This window comes from Ciconia boyciana, chromosome 1 (assembly GCF_034638445.1).
Source record: "Ciconia boyciana chromosome 1, ASM3463844v1, whole genome shotgun sequence".
Lineage (NCBI taxonomy): Eukaryota > Metazoa > Chordata > Aves > Ciconiiformes > Ciconiidae > Ciconia > Ciconia boyciana.
In genome coordinates, this window is record NC_132934.1 from 126039407 (window position 1) to 126060159 (window position 20753).

The window sequence follows — 20753 nt, forward strand, 5'->3', positions numbered from 1 at the left end:
GTGGCTGGGAAGCTGCCTTACAGAAAAGGACCTGGGGGTGTTGGTTGACAGCCGGCTGAATATGAGCCAGCAGTGTGCCCAGGTGGCCAAGAAAGCAAACATCATCCTGGCTTGTATCAGGAATAGTGTGGCCAGCAGGAGTAGGGAAGTGATCGTGCCCCTGTACTCAGCACTGGTGAGGCTGTACCTCGAATACTGTGTTCAGTTTTGGGCCCCTCACTACAAGAGAGACATGGAGGTGCTGGAGCGTGTCCAGAGAAGGGCAACGCAGCTGGGGAAGGGTCTGGAGCACAAGTCTGATGAGGAGCGGCTGAGGGAACTGGGGTTGTTTAGCCTGGAGAAAAGGAGGCTGAGGGGAGACCTTATCGCTCTCTACAACTCCCTGAAAGGAGGTTGTAGAGAGGTGGGGGTCGGTCTCTTCTCCCAGGTAACAAGGGATAGGATGAGAGGAAATGGCCTCAAGTTGTGCCAGGGGAGGTTTAGACTGGATATTAGGAAATTTTACTTCACTGCAAGGGTTATCAAGCATTGGAACAGGCTGCCCAGGGAAGTGGTTGAGTCGCCATCCCTGGAGGTATTTAAAAGATGTTTGGATGGGGTGCTTAGGGACATGGTGTAGTGGTGGTTTTGGTAGTGTTAGGTTTATGGTTGGACTCGATGATCTTAAAGGTCTTTTCCAACCTATACGATTCTGTGATTCTGTCAAGTAATGCCTCTCATTTGAAACTTAGGGAGCTTTAAACACTGGATTTAAACTTAACACTTTCTTCAAAATTTCCTTGTCAATTTTTATGGTTTCACAGTCACATTTTCCAGAAAAGCAAGGTGCACTTGTGATGGTACCACTGTCTCTGATTTTCCCATCTTTATCATTCAGGATTTATGGCAGTCTATCTAGATTATAATAATGGAAAGAGTATAGAAAATCTGCTTTTTTCATTAAGTAAGTTATGTCTTTTAACTGTATATTAGTGGACTGGTTAAGCTTAAAATCCCAAAGTTGTAAGCTTACAGTTTTATGTGAATACAAAAAAGCTGTTGAAAGACAGTGATGTTGCCTTTTTATTGTTACAGTTTAAATAATATCAGAAAGAAGAATTCATTACACAATTAAAAACAATACTGCTGTTAAGGTCTAATGTGATAATTCTGTGGCAATTAACAGAATAAAAAAAAATTAAGCCTGATAAAATAAAAACTTTGAAAAGTGTCACAATAAAGAAATTCCAAAGTCTTTTTGATGAAATAATGTCTGGCAGGCAAAAAAAATGGGGAATATCCCATGTAGACTTTGTCATATGAGTAACTGTTCCCAGCTCTGAAGAGGCTAGCTGTTGAATCTGTGGAAGCTTTTCCATATATCTATTTTTATAAAATCTTGCTGTGACATTTTATAGAGTGTACAGTGCTTTCCTTAAATGCACTGGGTCTTGCAGTCCCATGAGTAGGTACGCTTTCCCATCATGTGGAACAGCGCTCAGCCTCACTGCTTCACTACTGAGGATACGTTTAACACATCTGAATTCTCCTGACACATTTGCAGGATAGGAACAAGTTCCAGGTGAAAACACCACTGTGGATCACCACACCCTTCTGCTGTGACAATAAATCTTGCTTTCTATTCCGTTTTTGTACACTAGTATAATCACAGGAGCAGTGCAGAGCAGCCAGATGGTGTGTGTCCCCATTGTAAGAGGCTGGAAGTTTTCTTACGATGGCTCTGGGTTATGCTGCAGCCCTGACAGTGGATTGTTCATGATACAAAATGAGGGATGATCAATCTACGCTCTTCCTTATGTAAGGAAAAGGAAGCTCGAGTTCCTTTGGGCATGGCATGATGCTTGGCTACACTATAGACTGTCTTACAGGAAGCGAGCAGGCCCTGCCTGCTCTGCCTCCTTTGCCTCGGCAGGGTGAGACCCTTTTGTACAACTCCCGGGTGGGCTGTTGGTAGCAAGTTTAAATACTATGGTCGCCACTTCCCAGCTTCTTCCTTTGCTTATTCTCAGTCTTACAGTGCAGCTAGACAATCTTAGCATGCCACAAACATCACTCTTCAGGCTTTTACAGCATTGTCAGTAGGAAAATACTGGTGAATTTATGGATGTCTGTCCTGTTTTATCTCCTGTTTTAGTGTTATTTTGAAAGGCCTGCCACCAGGGTCTCATTTTCCAGAAGGCGACCACAAAATTCAATATACTGTGTATGACAGAGCTGAAAACAAAGGCACTTGCAAATTTCTTGTTAAAGTCAGAGGTAAGAATGATGTTTTACCCTATAAATAGAGTCACTGATTTGCATCTGGCTTAGTAGGCAATTTGAGAAATGTTCTCATTTCTATATTTGTCTGCATATGTATGTATATATAAACGGTATGTTGATGCTGAAAGGGAGAACGCTGTCTTGCTCAAGACCCTGGGGGCCAGGCCTGCAGCAAGGTGGGTGGCTGGCGCTCTGCACATCAGGGAAGAGCTTCGTTCATCGGTCCTGCCTCCAGCTCCACACCCCTTCCCTCATGCTCGCTTCTCCCTGATACTTAGCTTGTGAGCTACTGAAACAAGTATGTGAAGGAGTTTTTTCAGCTGTGACTCACATCTGTCAAGCAGGGCTGCCCTTTCACAAGTTCAGATCTTGAAATCTGGAGCTGAATATACAGAGATGAAACCTGTGGGTTTCAGCTTCAGCTCTCTTTGTGCTCCACGACCTTTTGTCACCATGATACCACAATCACATGCATACACCTATACATCTGTATCATTTTAGTTTACATATGAGTTAAGAGGGGTTTTTTTGTTTGGTTGGTCGGGGTTTTTAAGTACATGACTAATAATATAGAAAGCAAACAGAAAAATATCTTCTATATTGGTATTCCACTGGCCATGCTACCCTAGTAACAAACAGCAGGATTCATGCCTTGTCTTTTTGTTTTTTTTCCTCTTGCTTAAAGTCAGGCGCTGTGTGAAATTAAATGCCCCAGATAATGGCTACATCAAGTGTTCAGGTGATGGAAATAACTATGGTGCTACATGCGAGTTCTCCTGCATTGGTGGCTATGAGCTGCAAGGAAGCCCAGCTAGAGTATGCCAGTACAATTTGGGGTGGTCAGGAGTAGAGCCAACCTGTGCACGTGAGTATTTCATCACTTTACCAGAAGGGCTGCCAGAGCAATGGTTCGCGTGGCAGTGAGAATTTGGGAAGGGGTGTGGAGTGGAATACGGGCTGCAAACTTCAATGCCCTAGAGGTAAGGAACTTAACAACTTTGTATCCTCTGCCAATTTGCACAGCAGAAGCCTTTGCCACCTTTGGCTGCTCTTTCCTAGGATGATGATGGTACCTCACAACTGATAGTGTGTTGTAGCTCAAAGCTCTCTACATTCTGGAATCAATCCATCTTGCAAGCCAGAACAGCTTAAGATAAAATTGTTGGCTTCAATGAGGCCAGTATTTCACCCATATCTTCTTTATTATTATTTCTTGTTCTTGTACTTCTGCTGTCTAACAGTTTGTGCTTTTAGAAATAGGTCTGTTTTCAGTATGCTCTATAATTTTTGTTTTAAATTTAATTCTAGCCATGAACATTAATGTGAATGTGAGGACTGCAGCTGCACTTCTGGATCAATTTTATGAGAAGCGGAGACTGCTAATTATTTCAACTCCTACTGCAGCCAACTTCTTCTACAGGATGCAGTTGGGAATGCTGCAGGTAAAATACATTTTGGGGGAGTGCAACTCCTTTTTTTTTTTTTTTTCTTTAAAGAAAGACACAAGAGGACAAGCTCCACTGTTTGATATAAATCCGCAAACTTCAGCTGTTATATTGCAGCCACTGGAGTATCTGGCTGAAGCAGTAGTGGTTCTGGATTGATCCTTTTTACATGGTTTTGAGTTGAAACATCTCCCCAGTCTCTAATTCAGCTCTGTTCTGGATTGTGCTGCCTCTGACTGACCAGTCACTGAATCCCAGGCAGTTCTGGCCCTCTTCCGTCCTCCCCAAATTAATTTAATATTAACTTGTACTCAATAATCATTCCCTAACTCAGCTCCTAAAGAAGTTGAAAAAAACCCTAACCATCCAGCACTTCAGTGGTTTCAGTTCATGCAAACCAGGCTTACAGGCTTTGTAACTATAGTGGAAGGAAGTGTGAATAGCTTCAGAAATAACCAGTGCACCAGCAAAGGACCAGAGACTCAGCATAGAAATCATCCGGAGTGCTGGAAATAGCGCTGGGTACTTTGTTCCAAAAAAAAAAAAATAATTCTGGTAATTGTCATTCTTATGTGTTGTAAATATGATGTTCTTGTTGGGTTCTTGCTAGACTTAGGGATGTATCTCAGAAATGTATCTGTGTCCTCAGGGAAAGGAGCCAGTCCTGTATTCTTTCACAGCAGCAAGTGATTCTATCTTGTTTCTTTTCTCTCAAGTGTAACAAAATTCAGTATAAACAGTCATTGGGATATGAACATGATGATGTTTTTAACTTCTGGCTTGAGTTACAGTTGTATTAAAAAAAAAAGTTTTTCTTTTCCCCTATTAGATTAACTTGACAAGAAAATTCAATATATTGATCAAAATGAAGTAGTTTAAAATACTAAATTTAATGGCTATAGTACTTTTCCCCCTGCTTGACAGTGGTCAAACAAGTTGGCATGAAAGAAAAGTTTCTGTAGTCAACTTCCATTTCACATACTGTGCTTTGATTGCCAAATTAGATTACTGGCACAATGCTTAATACCCTGGCATCTTTTCATGTCATTACAAAGACAAGTTTATATTTCTCCTAGGTGGTCCCTGTGTGTTGTTTTTCTTAGAGTAGTTAAGAATCCGACATTTAACATCCCCTGGAGCCATGAGGCTCTAGTTCTTCGCAGTGAGTATTAGAGCCTTTTCAAAGTATGCTCTCATTTCAGTTTAAACCATCTCATTAACCTAAGATCACACTCTTTATGAACACTTGCTGCACGCTCAAAACAACCCCCTTTTCTCTCACTGATAACTAAAACACAACTCTTTCTTTTAACCCTTCCAGCCGGCACAGTGTGGTTTAGACCTCCGACATGTTACTGTAGTTGAATTGGTTGGTGTCTTCCCAGCACAGATAGGAAGAATAGGTGTAAAGCTGCTGCCCCCATCACTTGCCCTGCAACTCAGGTAAAGTAAGCTCTCACTGCTCTTGTCTGTGCACCTTAGCATATGTGATATATTGCTTTTGATTCCCTGCATTTTACTCTCTAAATATACATACTACTGCTCTAATGTACATAGCTAGACACTGGAAGGTAGATGTTGATGAGTAAGTTTTAGGATTAATTTGCTCTCTGTCTGTGTAATAGCTACTGTAAATTCATGGGCATTTGGTATTTATGAGATTAAGAACTCTTGAACTTTGAACTCTTTCAAGTGCCACGTCTTCCTTGCCCCTTTGCTCAAACTGAGTGAATTTCTGAATTCATGTGAACTCCTTTGATTGTGCTATAGGTCTATATTTTTGGGTGCTGCCACTGAAAACACTTCACGTATGTCTGTATTTGTGCTGGAGTTGGTCATCAGACCAACAGGCAGTCACGACAGGCTACAGTCACTTTGCAAGGACAGCCTTGGAGCAGCTGCCAGTGCAGTCCCAGCTCATCTTCCCTGCAGCACTGCTGGTGGTTGTGGCCAGGCCAGAAGGGGAAGCAGTGGTTGCTCTTTGAAGTCCCACATGTAGAAATGATATGGGCAGTATTTCAAAGGGGAAATTATCTCAGCCTCCCCAGCCTGACTACAAGATTCAGCAGTTTTACTGAGGTGCCTGAACTGTTTTGACTTGGGTTTAGACTGGCAGGGGGTTGGTTTTCACTTGAAAGGGAGACTTCAAGTGCCAGCATTTCCTAGGGACAGGAGGACTACAGGAGCCAAAAGTGAAGGCCTCATTGGCAGGGAAAGTAGTCCTTATTTAGGAAAAAAAAAGTCCAGGAGCATTTTAGGCAACATCTTCTGTGATATGCCTGAGGAAATGGAGCAAGTTTTAATTGGGGACAATAAAAAATGCTGGCAAGTCAGAGAGGTTTTTTTGGATTGTAAAAAATAAAAACATTTGTTCTCTATAATGGGAAAAAGAGAGCACAAAGCTTCTCTTTTATTCAAGAAAGTAAAAGTACCTTTATGAAAGTTGAAATGGTTTTCTTGTGGCTCTGTAGAAAATAATAAGCTCTGGTAACACCCCGTTCCCTGCCTGTTCCCCCCCCCCCCAACTTAATGGAGCTTCATTTCAGAAATCAGAAATTGGTAGGGTGTGACCTGCCCTGCACTCAGTGAAAGTTAGTTTTCCATTTGATTTTTTTTCTCTGTTGCTACTGCAGTGTGTGAATTAGAGCACTGCAGTTCTGGAAGGCACTTATATCAAAATAAAATGCACCCTTAAACACCTTGAATAAAGATGCTGTCCAGAATTGGCATTCAGTAAACTAATGAGAACAGGTACCCTAGTTAAAACTTTGGAAGCCTCAGAAGGTTAGCATTTGGATTTGTAGAAGGTAAGCATTTTTCTTAGGCAAGATGAGGCACAAGAGGAATGTAGTTTCCTATCACCATAGCTTAGCTTCAAACTTTATTTTAGTTTGAATTTAATAGCCAAGCTCCCTAATGGCAACAAGAAGATGCCTAGAGCACTCAGACTTGTTAGAAAGCTGAAGAAGGGCAGTCTTGATGCCTTACACCTTACCAACATCCCCCCCAGACCCTCTTCTTCATGGCAGTTTTCCTGTCCTGACACGATTCTGTCATGGCTGCCTGAATTTATTTTCCCCACACCAATGATGTTGACTGACTGCATGTCTAAGGATCTTGTAGTTCATTACTCCTTCAAGCAAAAGATGAAAAGAGCACCAAGGATATACTTTTGTTACTGTCTCACCTCCAGTGGAGCTCAGATGACCCCTTTTATCACTTGGAAGGAAAGGACTCTGCTGCGATTAGCAGTGGCTTTTGTTCTCCTAAATTGGAGTTACCACCAGGTACATGGTTATTACTGGGAAGCGATGAAAACTGACTCTAATAATTTTGTCCTGCTTTTTCTCATTGTGGTTTTATACCATGTGGCAGCCAAGAAAGGGAATACTCTACTTGTAAGTCTACCTCCATCGCAATGGTTTTCTTTAGGCAATAGGTATAGCACTTTTTTGTCTATGCACTACTTTGTCTTTGCACTACTTTTTTTTAGATGACGGGCTTTAACAAAATTAATTCCTTATTTTGCAGGCTGCTGCTGAGGATCCCCCATTACAATTTCAACATCGTGGTGATGGACAAGCACGGAATGGACAAGGAACGCTATCCTTTCCCAGCAACACCAGCTGAGCTGTTTGCACTTATTGACAATTTTCCATTGAGAAAAGAAGAGATGAAACTGCAAGCAGAAATTGGTCAGTCATGTCCCTAATTCAGGATTGCAGGGCTTTGCAGTTGTCAGTGAATTTTTTTTAATCCATGTAATTCTCCCCTTGGTGCTACACAAAGCATGGCTTTTTTAATTACTGATGTACAGATTTTTTGTGTGTATTGTTAAGTCTGTCTGGCTGTGTAGCTACTCTGCATAGAAGTATGCATGATGCTTTTTCATACTTTCAGCCATCTTTAGATAAATGCATACACAGGATTACTACCCAATGGAATTTATTGTACAGAGAGTGAAGAACTGAGGCACGTTTCTGGGAGTTTATTTTGGATTTTTCATTCAGTGTAAAATTGGGGTTTCTTTCTTACTGTTTATAAGTCTTTTATTAATAAAATATTGTTTTGCAAACAAATAGTTGTCTAAAATTCCTCTTGGAGATAAAAGTTGATCGATTAATTCAAAAGTTGGATCAAAATCCCTCTCTGCAAACCGTTATAACAGAGACACTAGCCTCAGATTGAAAGTGTACAAGCAACCCAGCAGTGTCTTTCAGTTCCACTAATACTATGGTCGATCGCAAACACAAAGCATAAGCCGAAGGCAACGCAAGTACCCGTTTTCAGCAGCAGCAAGGAGAAAATAGCTCGTAGCAGGAATATGGAAGTCCTTGCCAGAAGGAATACAGTAAAGGAACAGTGAGCAGTGTAGAAGATGGGAAGTAATTACTAAATGCCACATACTGCAATGCTTGATAGAAAAATATGCTCTTACCTGGTATGCTTCTGCTTCTGGCTTTTCATGTCCAACGGACTTGGAGTAGCAGATTTCTTTCTGCTCTTCATCTTGGAGACAGATGAGGCTGTTGATTTGATGGCAGGGAAACATTACCCCCAGGGAAACTTCATCAAGGATTTGTCATTCCCAGATCTGTGAAAATATTTGTTTGCAAGTCATCACTTCCTAATTAACAAACAAGTTCCCTGCTTAATAAAAAGCATTAGGAGCCAAGCAAAGAATGAAAGAGTTTTCTATTGTTTTATTGTAGCCCACAGTCTTGCCAATCAACTGCAAAGACTATACATCATGCAGGAAGAATATAAGCATCAAAGGAGTGAAAACTGAGAGTTACAGCTTTGGATAAATGTTCACAGGATATGATGTGTAATTTGGCATGCCTGAAAAGCTGCACTCCAGTGTCTGCACTCGAGAGCACAGCCCTGTTTTTTCAGCCAAATGCTTGTTTGTCTTTGACCGCAAGGTGGATTGTTTAATTTTACACTCTGGTGTCAGCGGAGGATCAGTTTATCAGCATCTTTAAAGCAATCCTTACCAGAATTCAGTCTCTCACACCCTCTTTAATTAGAAAATGTCTTTTAAAAAGGTTGCTCCTGCAAGTAAATTAATGAGGGAATGAATGCGAAGAGACTGAAGTCAGCCCTGACCCTAGCTAGCAAAAGCTAATTTGTGGACTGGAGCATGACAGCACCGAGGAGGGGGTGGGTAGTGGTAGGCTGTGTCTTCTGAACAGCATGGTCTGCTTCTGAGAGTGTTAGGAGACTGCTGCTAAACACCCAAGAGTAGGTATGAAAGCATGGCACGGCTCTGGTGATGACTCCCTGCAGTGCTGATGCCAAAGGCAAAGAAGATCTTGATACACCTGAACTCTGCAGGTGGTGGTGCCAGGTTTGCAATGATGAGCAAGCAGAGGGCAAGGAAGCCCTCACTGAGCTTTCTGAGTGTTGCCATTAGGAGTGAGATGCAAGGACAGGATTGGTGACAAAAAAAATAAATCACAGAAATAGCATTTCTGTTCCAGTCCTGACCAAACCAAAAAGAAAGCAAGTCCTGGACCCACTATAAAGGAGAGCAAGGAGGTGAAGAGCCAGCATGCCGATGGACACAGCTGTACCCCAAGTTGCCTTCCTCGCCTGCCTAATGCCAGTGGTTAAGAAAACTAGACATGGCCGGACACACCACATTGCTTCATGCCTTAAGTGTTGCACGTGGAACAGAGACAGCCTGAGGACACATCTGTACACATACTGCTGTGGCCACAGCTCTCTGGCTCAGGTTCTTTGGCATGCATATGCTTATAGCATGAATGCACTGGGGGACCTTTTCTTTTCCCCCCTTACTTTCCTCATTTAAAAAGCATATCAACTGATTTAAAATTTAAAAAACAAACAAACCAACGAACTCTAACAGGTCTGATTTTTCTACTGTATTGCTGCAATTCCAATCCTCTGCTGCTCCATTTTGATTTAGGTATAGAATCAGTGCATCCAGTCATCTTTCATGACTGGGTGAGCAGGAGTGGGGCTTTACGATTGCCACACTCAGGAAAGCGATTGCAATCACTAGGCTGTTACAGGAAATTGAATTAAGTGGAGGAGAGTGCATGAGTGATTGGATTGCTAGTTCTACACAGAACATCTATTAACATCTTGTGATTAAGAAAAGCTGTTCTTGATTAGTAATAGAAGGTTTCTGGCATTTTGTGTTGTACATTTTTGTGGGGAGGAATGGAACAGTGAAAAACATCGTGTGCCATCTCTGTTTTGGAGTCAAATCAGCCTGCATGTATGGTATGCAGGGATGTGGCAGATATTGGCCTTTTGGGAAAGGAGCGTTTGAACAAGGGACTTAGTATTTCTGGCTTTAGCCCAGCATTTACATATTCAAATAAACTCCAAATATTCAAATATATTCCAATAATTCATCCTGTAGACTTTTGGTCCCAGAAAAATAACACTGTGTAAACAAGGTGCAGTATCTACACTAGTGCATTTTTTTTTTTAAACATTTAACAGAAAATTCAGCGCCTCAAAATCATACAGGCTGGAGTCTTTGTTGTACTACCAACATGGCCCTTCTTGCCATAGCGCTAATCCTACCACTGCTGTCAAAATGCAAATCCTAATTAAAACATGAATTTTATTTGGGAGGATTAAAAGCTGTTTCCAAGAAGCAAGACCTGCCATGAGTCTTGTTCTTTCCACTCCCACCTCCAGGCTATTCATTGCAGGAGATGTGACAGATCACAGTGTGTGGATACAGCCACGGGCTGGAGGTTCCTACATCAATCTGGAGATGCTTTTCCATTTTGAATACAAACCAAAAGACTTCAATCATTTTAGACCAGAAAATAATTCATGTTTCTGTCATGCAACATCTTTGGCAAACAAAACTACTGGGGTAAATTGTGGGAGGCAGCAATTTCTCACGGGCACAAAAGGATTTTATAAATGGCCTGATTTTCCCCAGATCCCCAAGAATCCACCTAATTTGCTGAGACCAACCCCTGCCGTCACACACCTCCTCTACACCTGCAGAGGAGAGACTAAATTTTAAGTTGCACATCCCTATTCTTGAAGTTCAAACCATCCCCTCTGGGACAGAAAGCATTATGTTTTAATGAAAACACCAATGACCCTTACAGCTGTGCACTAAATGACTACAACATGCAGCTTCGTTACAGCTCAGTACTTACATAAGAGCGTGAGTCAGACTGCCTAACATAATTAATGAAAACGCAGAGGCTAAAAAGTAACCTGCAGTATATTTAAATACTCTTAGGATTGCAACCCACTTTTTAAATTGAGGTGGTGAAATCATGGAGCTTAGGCTGTGCAATCTCAGCGCTAGATCACTTCCAGCCACTCACCTCAGTCTCTGTTAGTGCTGTACATCCACAGAAAGGGAAGGGGGAGCGAGTGCTTCACATCAGGAGATGGCACAGCTCCTCTTGGCCGAGTAGCTGCTGCCCATTTCTCTCTCCCCGTCTGTGGCTGGAGGATGTGTTTATGGCAGCTCGGTGAAGGGAACAGTGGGAAAGCATTAGCAGACACTGGAGGGCAGAGAGCAGCAAGGCTGCCTGGGCTAGAGGAGCCAGTGAGGACATTGGCAGTTGCGGATAGCACATGCATTTCTCTGGCCTCTTCCAAGCAGTGATCCAGCTGCTGCATGCTCTGTAAAATGCAAGGGGAACAGATAGGAAAGCCAGTGCCCATGCAGAATGTGCTAGGGCATATCTAGTTACCACCATTATCTCCCACTGCCACCCGTGCACCCAGAAAGTAACCGTGACCTGAGTTTCAGCAATTAGGTTGGCCCATACTTCAAATTCACAAGGAGAACTTGGCATCTATCACCTCAAAGAGAAGAGGAGGAGAGACTGCAGTTCAATTGCACAGAAGTTACAGAGGTGTCTCTCAGACCCCCGAGCAAATCCTTAAGTACAGTCCCCAAGCAAAGGTGCAAGGAGCAGAGGAACCACAGGAGGGCTCTTCCCCACCTACAGCTGCCTTCCACTTCATGGGTGTTTCACCTCCCACCTCCATGAAGGCCAGAACCAGCGTGGGGACAAGCTAGACAGGAGTGGTGTGAGGGCAAAGGAGCCAGTTGCTTGTGCACAAATCACGCCAAGAGACCAAGGAACCCCGCTGAGGTGGTCTCCCCTTAACCTTGGTGCAGGAACCCAACAGGCTTTCAGACTACTGCAAAGCAAGCAGAGGCAAGCATAGGTCTAGAGCCCAGGAGCATTATTTGCCTTCCTAGTTTGTCTCAGACAGTTGGGAAGCGACAGCAAGACACAAAAACCTGGAGAACCAAAAGAAGATGGAAGAGAACCCTCAGCTCTGAGAGGTAAATTGAAGTGAACATAACTCAGCTGAAAGTATAAATTGAGTGAGCAATCGTTTTTTGTTTTTTTTTCTGGGGAAAAAAAAAATCAGGACCAGTAATTACAGGAAAGCTGCATTTTGAACATACCTAGATTTTCAGGTGGGCAGGACCTTGAACTAGGGAAGAGGTAGGAGATTCGGAGATGGAGGGGAGGACCTGCTGAACATGCAGGGTTAAGGCACATGTAAAATAATTCTCTAGCAAGGGGGAAGAGAACACTGCGTTGCCCTTATTCTTAGAATTGCATGCTAAAAAGAAAAGAGGTTTAATGCTTATGAAATAAAAAATAGCTTAAAAACACTTAAAGTGTAGCAATTAAGACCAAAAAAAGCAGAGACACACACACTGTCAATGGAGTCCCACCTCTGAAGATGTGCCAGGCCTCTTGCATTATTCATCACATATAAGTGAAGTAATGTCTTTACCTCAATGAGATAATATGGGATATTCCTGAAAAACATGCTTATAAGTTTGCTGTAATGAATTTTAGGAGAGACAAGGACACAGCAACATGTTTCACTATTTTAATTTTAAAAGATAGAACAGTAATCTTGACAACAGCTGCAAATATATTACCAGCCACCTTTGTCCACAAAACTGAACGTACAGTACACAGTACAAAAATGTTCTCGGCAGGAAACATTTTGCTTTGTCTAAATTTGGGCAGAACTTAACATACTGCAATGCCATGTACTACTACTACTGTTCACGTCCAGCAGAATAATTAAACAAATAGCTAGCAACAGATTTTAAGCAGAACAAAGGCAGAACGAGGGATGCGTGACAATCTCTAATTGCTGCAACAAATGACTACAGTTGGCTTTAGGCAAACCTCAACAATTAGAACTACTCCCAAAAATATACACCAAGCTCTCAGGAGCAGTAGCACACAGCCATATAGATGTTACTCCCACAAAGCAGAACTGTTGAAATAACTAATCTAAATAAAGGGCCAAGATGCAGCAAGGGGGAGTTTCAAAACAACCTAAAAGACACCTAAAAAGCAAGTTGAGATTCATTTTCCAGTGTCAATATACACAGTATAATTAACACTGTCTTATTACCACTTATCAAACAGCATTTGCAAACATGAAATCACCAGGCAGGAAATTCATGGGACACAGTGGTAAGGTTCTGCTAGCGTGCTTCTCAGCATCTCCTGCTGAGTTATGGTAAAAGACATCACTGCAAATGAAAGTCTGCATCCTATTTTGGAATTCATCACACGTTCTACCACTGTTTATCTAGGGTTCTCAAATGTTAACATTTCTGTGTGTAAAAATAAATAAATAATAACCATTTTTTAAAATCTATTTAAAAAAAAGAGTTTACAAAGTGCATGGACCAGCTCTCAGGAGATGGATATTTCTGTCGTTGCAAAGTGCTGAAAATCAATACTGTATGTTAGGGAAGTAAAATTTCAGTTTTTACCTCGTATGGATGAAAATAAGTGGGGCTATCACTTAACTGCTGCATACTGCCTCCTTCCAGGCACTGGAGATGAACGTTCAGGTAGAACGTTCTGGTGGGGGTTGCTGAACTAAAGAGAGGGATAAAGGGCAGAGAGACCCTTGCAAAGATTCAGGGACAGCCCTTACTATCTTGTGTGAATCCACAAACTAGACAGCTGTGGAAACAGGACTCCAAGCTCTTTTTCGAAGGTGTAGGAGATCCAAGCAGCCTTTCTCTTCATTGACTCTACAGAGCAAACCGCAAACTTTATTACGTGCCTGAAGCTGGGCAATGTGCATACCCCTCAAGAAGCCAAAATTATGCCAGTCTAAATGCAACCCTCCTGTTACCTCTCCTTATCAATTAGGACCAGTGGATGCTCAATGGCTGCTCTGCTGTTATAGTTTAGTTGATATTTTGCAGAATATAGCTTAGAATAATTGCACTTGGCACGGCCTAACCAGGCAGGAAAAGAAAAATAAAAACTAATACATAAAAATGCTTCTTTCGTGCTACCTTAGCATACTCTGCATTGGAAGAGGCACAGAAGAATAAGCTTCCAGTCTAATGCACCACGATCAAAACATACTCACCATCCCAATGCCTTCTCTTTTAAACCATTTGCTAAAGCATCCAGCTGGGAAAGAAAGATCAAAATGTGGCATCTAAAAGGCATTCAAGGAAGGCAACGGCACTTGGATTAGCACAGGAAGATGGCAACAGTGTCCCTCAGAGTCTTTGCAGCTTTCCTCCCACCCTTGCTCAAACGTAACACGATGGAGGTGGAGGAGATGGGGAGGCCATTTCAAACCTGTTTTAGCCTGCTTCTGGCATCTAAGCATGCAAGCAAGAGCATCAACATTTATAAGCTTGAAGTCCCCATCTAGCTGATAAACAGCAGAGAAACTTCCAGAGAGCAGGGCTGGATACCAAAGTCTGATGGTAGGGCTTGGAGAGCCCTCAGCATCAGCTCTTTTTGATGGATACTGGCAATAACAACACCCTCTAAAGGTGTATTGACTGGCCCCACTTGATGTTTTACAACGAAAGTTGCACTTTTATTCTTAATAGGTCAAACCCTCAAAATGTAATCACAAGGGGGAAAAGATAGTGACGAAAGCCCTGTAGTTACCTTGCTAGAAAAGTATGTATCAGAGTAAAACACATTGTGCAACACATTTTTGAAAACCACTGTAGAGAGGATTTCTTCTCCACTGACACATCTTCAGTTATTCAAGTCTGTGTGGAAAAATACTTTAGAAACGTGAGCTCTGCCGTGTGTATTTATTCAGGGCAGGAGTTTATGAATCAATGTTAAAATTGTGGCTATTTTCTCCTAAAAATTAGCTTTGACTAAACCATTCATGCACTTTCAATACCATAAACATACATACGAAAGGAAGGCTTTAGCCTAATTCCTGGCTTTCTGTCTTTTTGTTCAGCATGGTAACACACAGTACGTGATGATGCACAATTATAGGCAATTAATTCAAATATCTGGGAAACAAGAAATCACATCTGCAGTTAATCATCTTGTGCTTTTTCCAAACCATAAATCATTTTTGTAAAGGAAGAGACCAAAGATATGAGAGAGATAATTAAATGTGACATTTTCCACAAATCAAACGCTTCCTACAAACGTGCCGATAGCATCATGGAACAGCAAAGCTTTCCAAATTGCTCTAGTGTTTATATGATGCTCATCATCTTTCCGAGGCTCATTTGAGGCAGCGTGATACCTATTATATGCTACCATCATGCAGAATTGTCACTGCTAACCTAGGAGGTAATTTCACTGTACTTCTCCAAATGCCATCAATGGCAAACGCCACCGCCTTGGCTGAAATTACTTCCCGGGTGAAATTGCTCCTTTCTTACGCTGAACTGCAGTTGACACCTACAGTCTATTCATAGCCTGAGCTATACTTTCAGGTGCAGGCTCAGAGTGAAATTTTGGCCCTTTGGAAGGAAAAGGCAGAACTTAAAGCCCGCGTATGACCTGGGTGACACTTCCCAGAGGACTCCATTCATCACAAACTCTACCATAGGACCAAAACGGGCAGAAGCTGAATTAGTAAAGCACGGACTTTTTCCTTTCAAAGCAAGACTTGATTTAGCCAAAATGTTCATGCTTAGAAGGTTAGAAAATACCATGCAAAAATTAGACAAACTCCTGTACTCCATGTAAAAGTAAAAGGTTTAGTTCAGTTCAAAATTATTTTAAGGTTTTCAATTTGGCAAGAGAAAAAGGTGTCCATTTTGGGGTCCAACTTGGAGGATTTTTTTTTTTGGTGTTATTATTATTTTTCCCATTTTCACCATCAAAATGAAACAAAACCAAACCATCTGACTACCCAGTGTTCCTCTACAACTCTAGCTGAAGAATCATTTTCTTTAGATTTAACAAGCTTTATCTTTTTGAATCAACTTCCAGCAAGTGATAAATCAAGCTTGCGCCTCCATGTCAATATAATATTATTATTCCCAAAATAAATGCAGGTTTGCAGTGCAAACAACCAGGACAACTCAGACCGATTCTGTTAAAGAGAGAGGTAGTTTAGGTGCCAAAAGTTAGGTTTGATTTCACTTTGGAGGATGTTGATACAAAAAAAAAAAAACAAAACCTCATACCTAAAGAGAGACTATCATGAGAAGAAAAAAGGTCATAAAACGTATGTGCTTGATATTTGTGCTCTTAATTTATCAGCTCACAGCATCTGCGGCATAAAATGAAAAGCCAGCTAAAACTAGACTAGACTTGCTTCACTGCCTAATTTGAGCAGGACTTCAGAAGAAAATGAAGAATAGATAAAGAAAGAAAATGAAGTCAGTTTTCTTGAGCAGCTACTGACTTTTGGTTCCCAAACCGAGATTCTCTAAGGGAATTTTCTTTTCAAAGATGACTCGGTAATTTCTGAAAATCGTGGGTCTCAAAGTGGGCAAGCAGTACCTCCAATGACTTTTTAAAGTCATATCAGAATTTTAATAAAAAATATTTATAATGAAACAAATTGTTAAAGCTAAGATACTATTTTTAACAAAAATAAATATTTTTTAAATCTAATAATATTAGGATTTTAAAAGACTGCTTGTAAACTTCCCTGCAGTTTCGAGCCACTCAAACCAAAACCAGTATAAAATATCTTTAAAAAAAAAAAAAGGAATGGATGTTAAATTTTAAGGTTTTGGATTCAGCTCTAAATACATGTACATAATTGTACACTAGGACAGCTACAGATGTCAAAATTTCTAGTTGTAGTTACTTAGCTATCTGTTCATATTCTGTTGTTCAACCTAGATTTCTTGCAATTTCTGGATTGTGAAGAACAACATTTGTATCTCTCAAACAAGTTTGATTTTATGGTCTTTATTCTTCACAGAAATCTGTGAATACTGGTGTTTGGCTCTACAGGGAATGATACAATCTTCGAAAGTTTGTTTTTTTCTAGTAATTTGTGTAAAGATTATGTTTCCATATATTCCAATTTGTTTCCTTAGGAGTAATACTACATTGCTTCCAAAAATAAAACATTTGGGGAAAAAAATTAAAAAGGTAAGAATAGCTATAGATGAATTTACCAGTTCAAATAGGAAGCTGTGTTCTAATTCTGGAAAAGTCAGAAGAAATGTTGTTCACTCAGTTTACTGACCTTCCTTTGTCTTATACCCTGAGCAATCACATGCCATGCAATTATATTATTATCCAATCTTGCAAGCAGACATGTGCTGTCCTTGAAAAAAGATTATAATCCTATCTCATTATGGTAGAAGCAGCCCACAACAACTATTCAAAACAGCATGTTCTTCACATATGACCTGCGTAAGTCCCCAAAGGATGGGGGATCTAAATAGGTGTAAAATCACTTTAAGAAACCAAATGGCAAAATTACTGTTGAACAATTGTCACGGTTAATAAGATTAATGATTGAATTGGCCAAAACCCACTCTTATCATTACATCCACTGTTAACTTAAAGGGGGTTGTTCAGGAGAAAAAAGTCCTACTCTGGCTAATAACTAAGGTGCATGGGCACAGTTGAATGGGATCCCAGTCCATTCAGAGAAAATTCCACAGCTGTGCAAATCATTCTGGCATGTGCTTTAATCACATCACTTTACTACACCGTCTGTTGAATCAAGGTCTTAGCTAACTATGTCCAAACCCAGTATGTGTCTCATCTCAGCGACTCATCAGATGGGACAGGTAAGCGAACGTATTGTTCAATGACATCAGAAGATCTTGGCTAGAGCTGTCAGTTGAATGAAAAACACAGTAATACCATGTTGTTCTGGAAACTGTCTGGGGATTTGTTACAATTTATTTTCATTAGAGGCTCTTTGATTACGTTGAACCAAGTCTGCCTTTTATACAGTACATGAAAATAACCCAGAGAACGCCAGAAGACCAGCACTCTACACCAGCTCACCTGCTGCCTATTTCTAGTGTGCAACACAGTGCATTGGCCTTCCTTGGTGGGCTGCTTGGTCCCAAGCCTGCCATCCTGCACACCGCACAGCCCAACAAGCAAACGTGATAAATGAACATTTGTTATCCTTCATAACATTATGGCTTCTTATCTTTCAAATACCAAAGCACAGACTCACTCTGAATCTGCTTGTACTGTATCACTGCTGTCTTCTAGGCCATCTTTGACCCAGAAGGACATACGTAAACCAGGCATTACTTACTGAATGACGAACTAGAGAATTTGCTCGCTCCGTGCCCCCAACAGGCAGAGGTGCTCATCAGCTGTGCACCAGTCACCAGAAGGGACAGAGAAAGCCAGTCTCACCTCTGTCCAAAGTCAAATTCTCACTGGCTTCAGGAGAAACATAATCCGTACAAGAAGCCTAGGTTAAAAATGTGCGCATGAAAGTGCAGAATGCATTAAAATCTCACTTGGAGCCTTAATATCCAAGGCAAAGAGTACAACCCTTCCCCACTTTCAAACGGGCAAAGTGACAAGAGCCTGAACACCACTGAAGTCAGGAGTACCTGTGGTACCCCCCAGTAGTTAAAGTCTTTCAGAGTTTGCGTTTTCCCATGCTGGATCTCAGCATTAATATCCCCTCCACAGGAGCTCCAGGACTGTCAATCATCTTCTGCCAGAGGTGCTGCTCTTCCCCTTGAGAGTCCATCCAGTCAACCTCCTTGCCATTACTTACACCTGGCAATTACAAAAACATGAGGCATTTTGCCATCTTAGTAAGCACTTACTTAATATCCTTGCTCATTCCGTCCAACAGTGTATAAGAAAGATGACAAGCAATTTACACTACCACCCGTACAGGGAGTTATACTGAAAACAGGTAGCTCCAAAGCACTCCTTTGTGGCACGTGGGCAGAGCCACATAAACCTCCCCACTCTGCACCACAAGCAATTTTCTCCTAACAGAGGAGGAATGGACCCGCACTCCTTCCAGATCACACCGTCAGCAGAAAGGCTGCTGCTGGACAAAAGTAGTCTCCTCCTTCTCACTGGGATGCTAAGAAACACTTCCAAGGTATTCCCAGTTCTTCTAGACTGTGCAGAAGTACAACTGGGCACCAAGTTTGTGTGTCTCACTCAATGAAGGAAAGAACTAAATCATCTACAGATTACTTGTTGCCTTCTCTCCTTTGTCAATTTCCCCAAGTTCCCACATACTTTCCATACATTCAGTAACGTTTCTGTCCCTCATACGTGAGTCACATGGTGTGCGGAAGGAATGCAGGATAAGAAATGCAATCACCAGTCAGGTGGGACCTTACCATTTCCAGTGCTCAAACGGACACCTCCCAAAAAAATATTACTGGAGAGCGACTCCTTGTCCCACACAGTCAGTTCTAGGCAGACGTTACGTATATCCCTTGAATTCAAGCCACTGAAAGCAAAGGTATGATTCCAGTGGGGGTTCACGCTCTTTTTTATTATGGGAGTTTTGTGTTTTGTAGCTTTGCTGTCATCTGGGAGAAGGTATCTGGGAGATACAAAAAAGGAAAATTGAATATGTAGACAGGATGTCACATAGCAGTCACAAAGAATTACAATCAGGTAGAGACTCAAGTGACATCAGGACCCTATTCCCCACTGTTATTAAACTAAGCATATACCTGAAGTGCATATTTAGTATTTGTGCTCCATTTGTTCTTATAGCTACAGTGTCAGTTATCACCAGCAAAAACTGAAATTAGGTCTCCTTGGCCCACGTCTTGGGTCTTAACTACAAACTTTTTATTTCAGTGAGACTAAATATAGACAGGATGATAAAAATGTTGGCTAGAAGGGGCCTCTGGAGTGGCCCAGTCCAGTCTCCCTCTCCAAGCAGGACAGAAGGTCCTCCAGAAAGAAACAGAAATGCCTGATAAGGAAGGAACTTCAGCAGTTTAGCACCAGTACTTTGAATTGCCTAACACCCTACTGAGTGCAGAAACACTAATGCTGTAAAGTCTGACAAGCTTTTCACATTTTACTTTTAGTGGAGAATTCCTTTAGTGAAACTAAAATAACTTAATACTCTAGCTGAAAATCAGAGGTCTGTACAAATTTTCATAGTCTGTACCTTGTCCTGGTTTCGGCTGGGATAGAGTTAATTTTCTTCCTAGTAGCTGGTATAGTGCTGTGTTTTGGATTTAGTATGAGAATAATGTCGATAACACACTGATGTTTGAGTTGTTGCTAAGCAGTGCTTACACTGGTCAAGGACTTTTCAGCTTCCCATGCTCTGCCAGGTGCACAAGAAGCTGGGAGGGGGCACAGCCGGGACAGCTGACCCCAACTGGCCAAAGGGCTGTTCCATACCATATGGCGTCATGCTCGGTATAGAAACTGGGCGAATTGGCCGGGGGGCGGTGATCGCTGCTTGGGGACGGGCTGGGCATCAGTCGGCGGGTGGTGAACGGTTACATCACTTGGTCTTTGGTGTGTCGCTCCCCCACAGCCCCGGGTTTTGTTCCTCTCTCTCTCCCTCTCTTCCTGTTTTCCTTTTCAGTACAATTTATTATTATTATTATTATTTTATTTTACTTCAATTATGAAACTGTTCTTATCTCAGCCCATGAGTTTTCTTACTTGCGCTCTTCAGATTCTCTCCCCCATCCCACTGGGGGGTGGGAAGGGTGAGCGAGTGGCTGCGTGGGGCTTAGTTGCCAACTGAAGCTAAACCCATAACAACCTTCACCTCCTTCAGCAAAGCTAATGGAATAACTGTGTGGTTGCATATAAATACTAAAGGGTCACACACACGAACAAATCACTAGACCTT

General features: G+C 41.6%; 2 protein-coding genes across 4 annotated transcripts in view; one reads left to right on the forward strand and one right to left on the reverse strand.

The window, feature by feature from the left end:
* SRPX (sushi repeat containing protein X-linked) overlaps positions 1-7786 on the forward strand; it is a 49438-nt gene extending 41652 nt beyond the window's left edge. For both annotated transcript variants that reach the window (XM_072848268.1, XM_072848274.1), the window contains 5 exons: positions 2135-2256; positions 2948-3127; positions 3571-3704; positions 5029-5150; positions 7239-7786. In XM_072848268.1, coding sequence (XP_072704369.1) covers positions 2135-2256; positions 2948-3127; positions 3571-3704; positions 5029-5150; positions 7239-7419 — 739 coding nt within the window. In that variant the 3' untranslated portion in view covers positions 7420-7786. The remainder of the gene's footprint in view (positions 1-2134; positions 2257-2947; positions 3128-3570; positions 3705-5028; positions 5151-7238) is intronic.
* Positions 7787-16645: 8859 nt separating this feature from the next.
* Positions 16646-20753, reverse strand: part of SYTL5 (synaptotagmin like 5) — a 64076-nt gene continuing 59968 nt past the window's right edge. For both annotated transcript variants that reach the window (XM_072852466.1, XM_072852458.1), the window contains exons 15-16: positions 19261-19469; positions 16646-18676 (exon numbers count right to left, since the gene is read on the reverse strand). In XM_072852466.1, the coding sequence (XP_072708567.1) occupies positions 18534-18676; positions 19261-19469 (352 nt within the window). In that variant the 3' untranslated portion in view covers positions 16646-18533. The remainder of the gene's footprint in view (positions 18677-19260; positions 19470-20753) is intronic.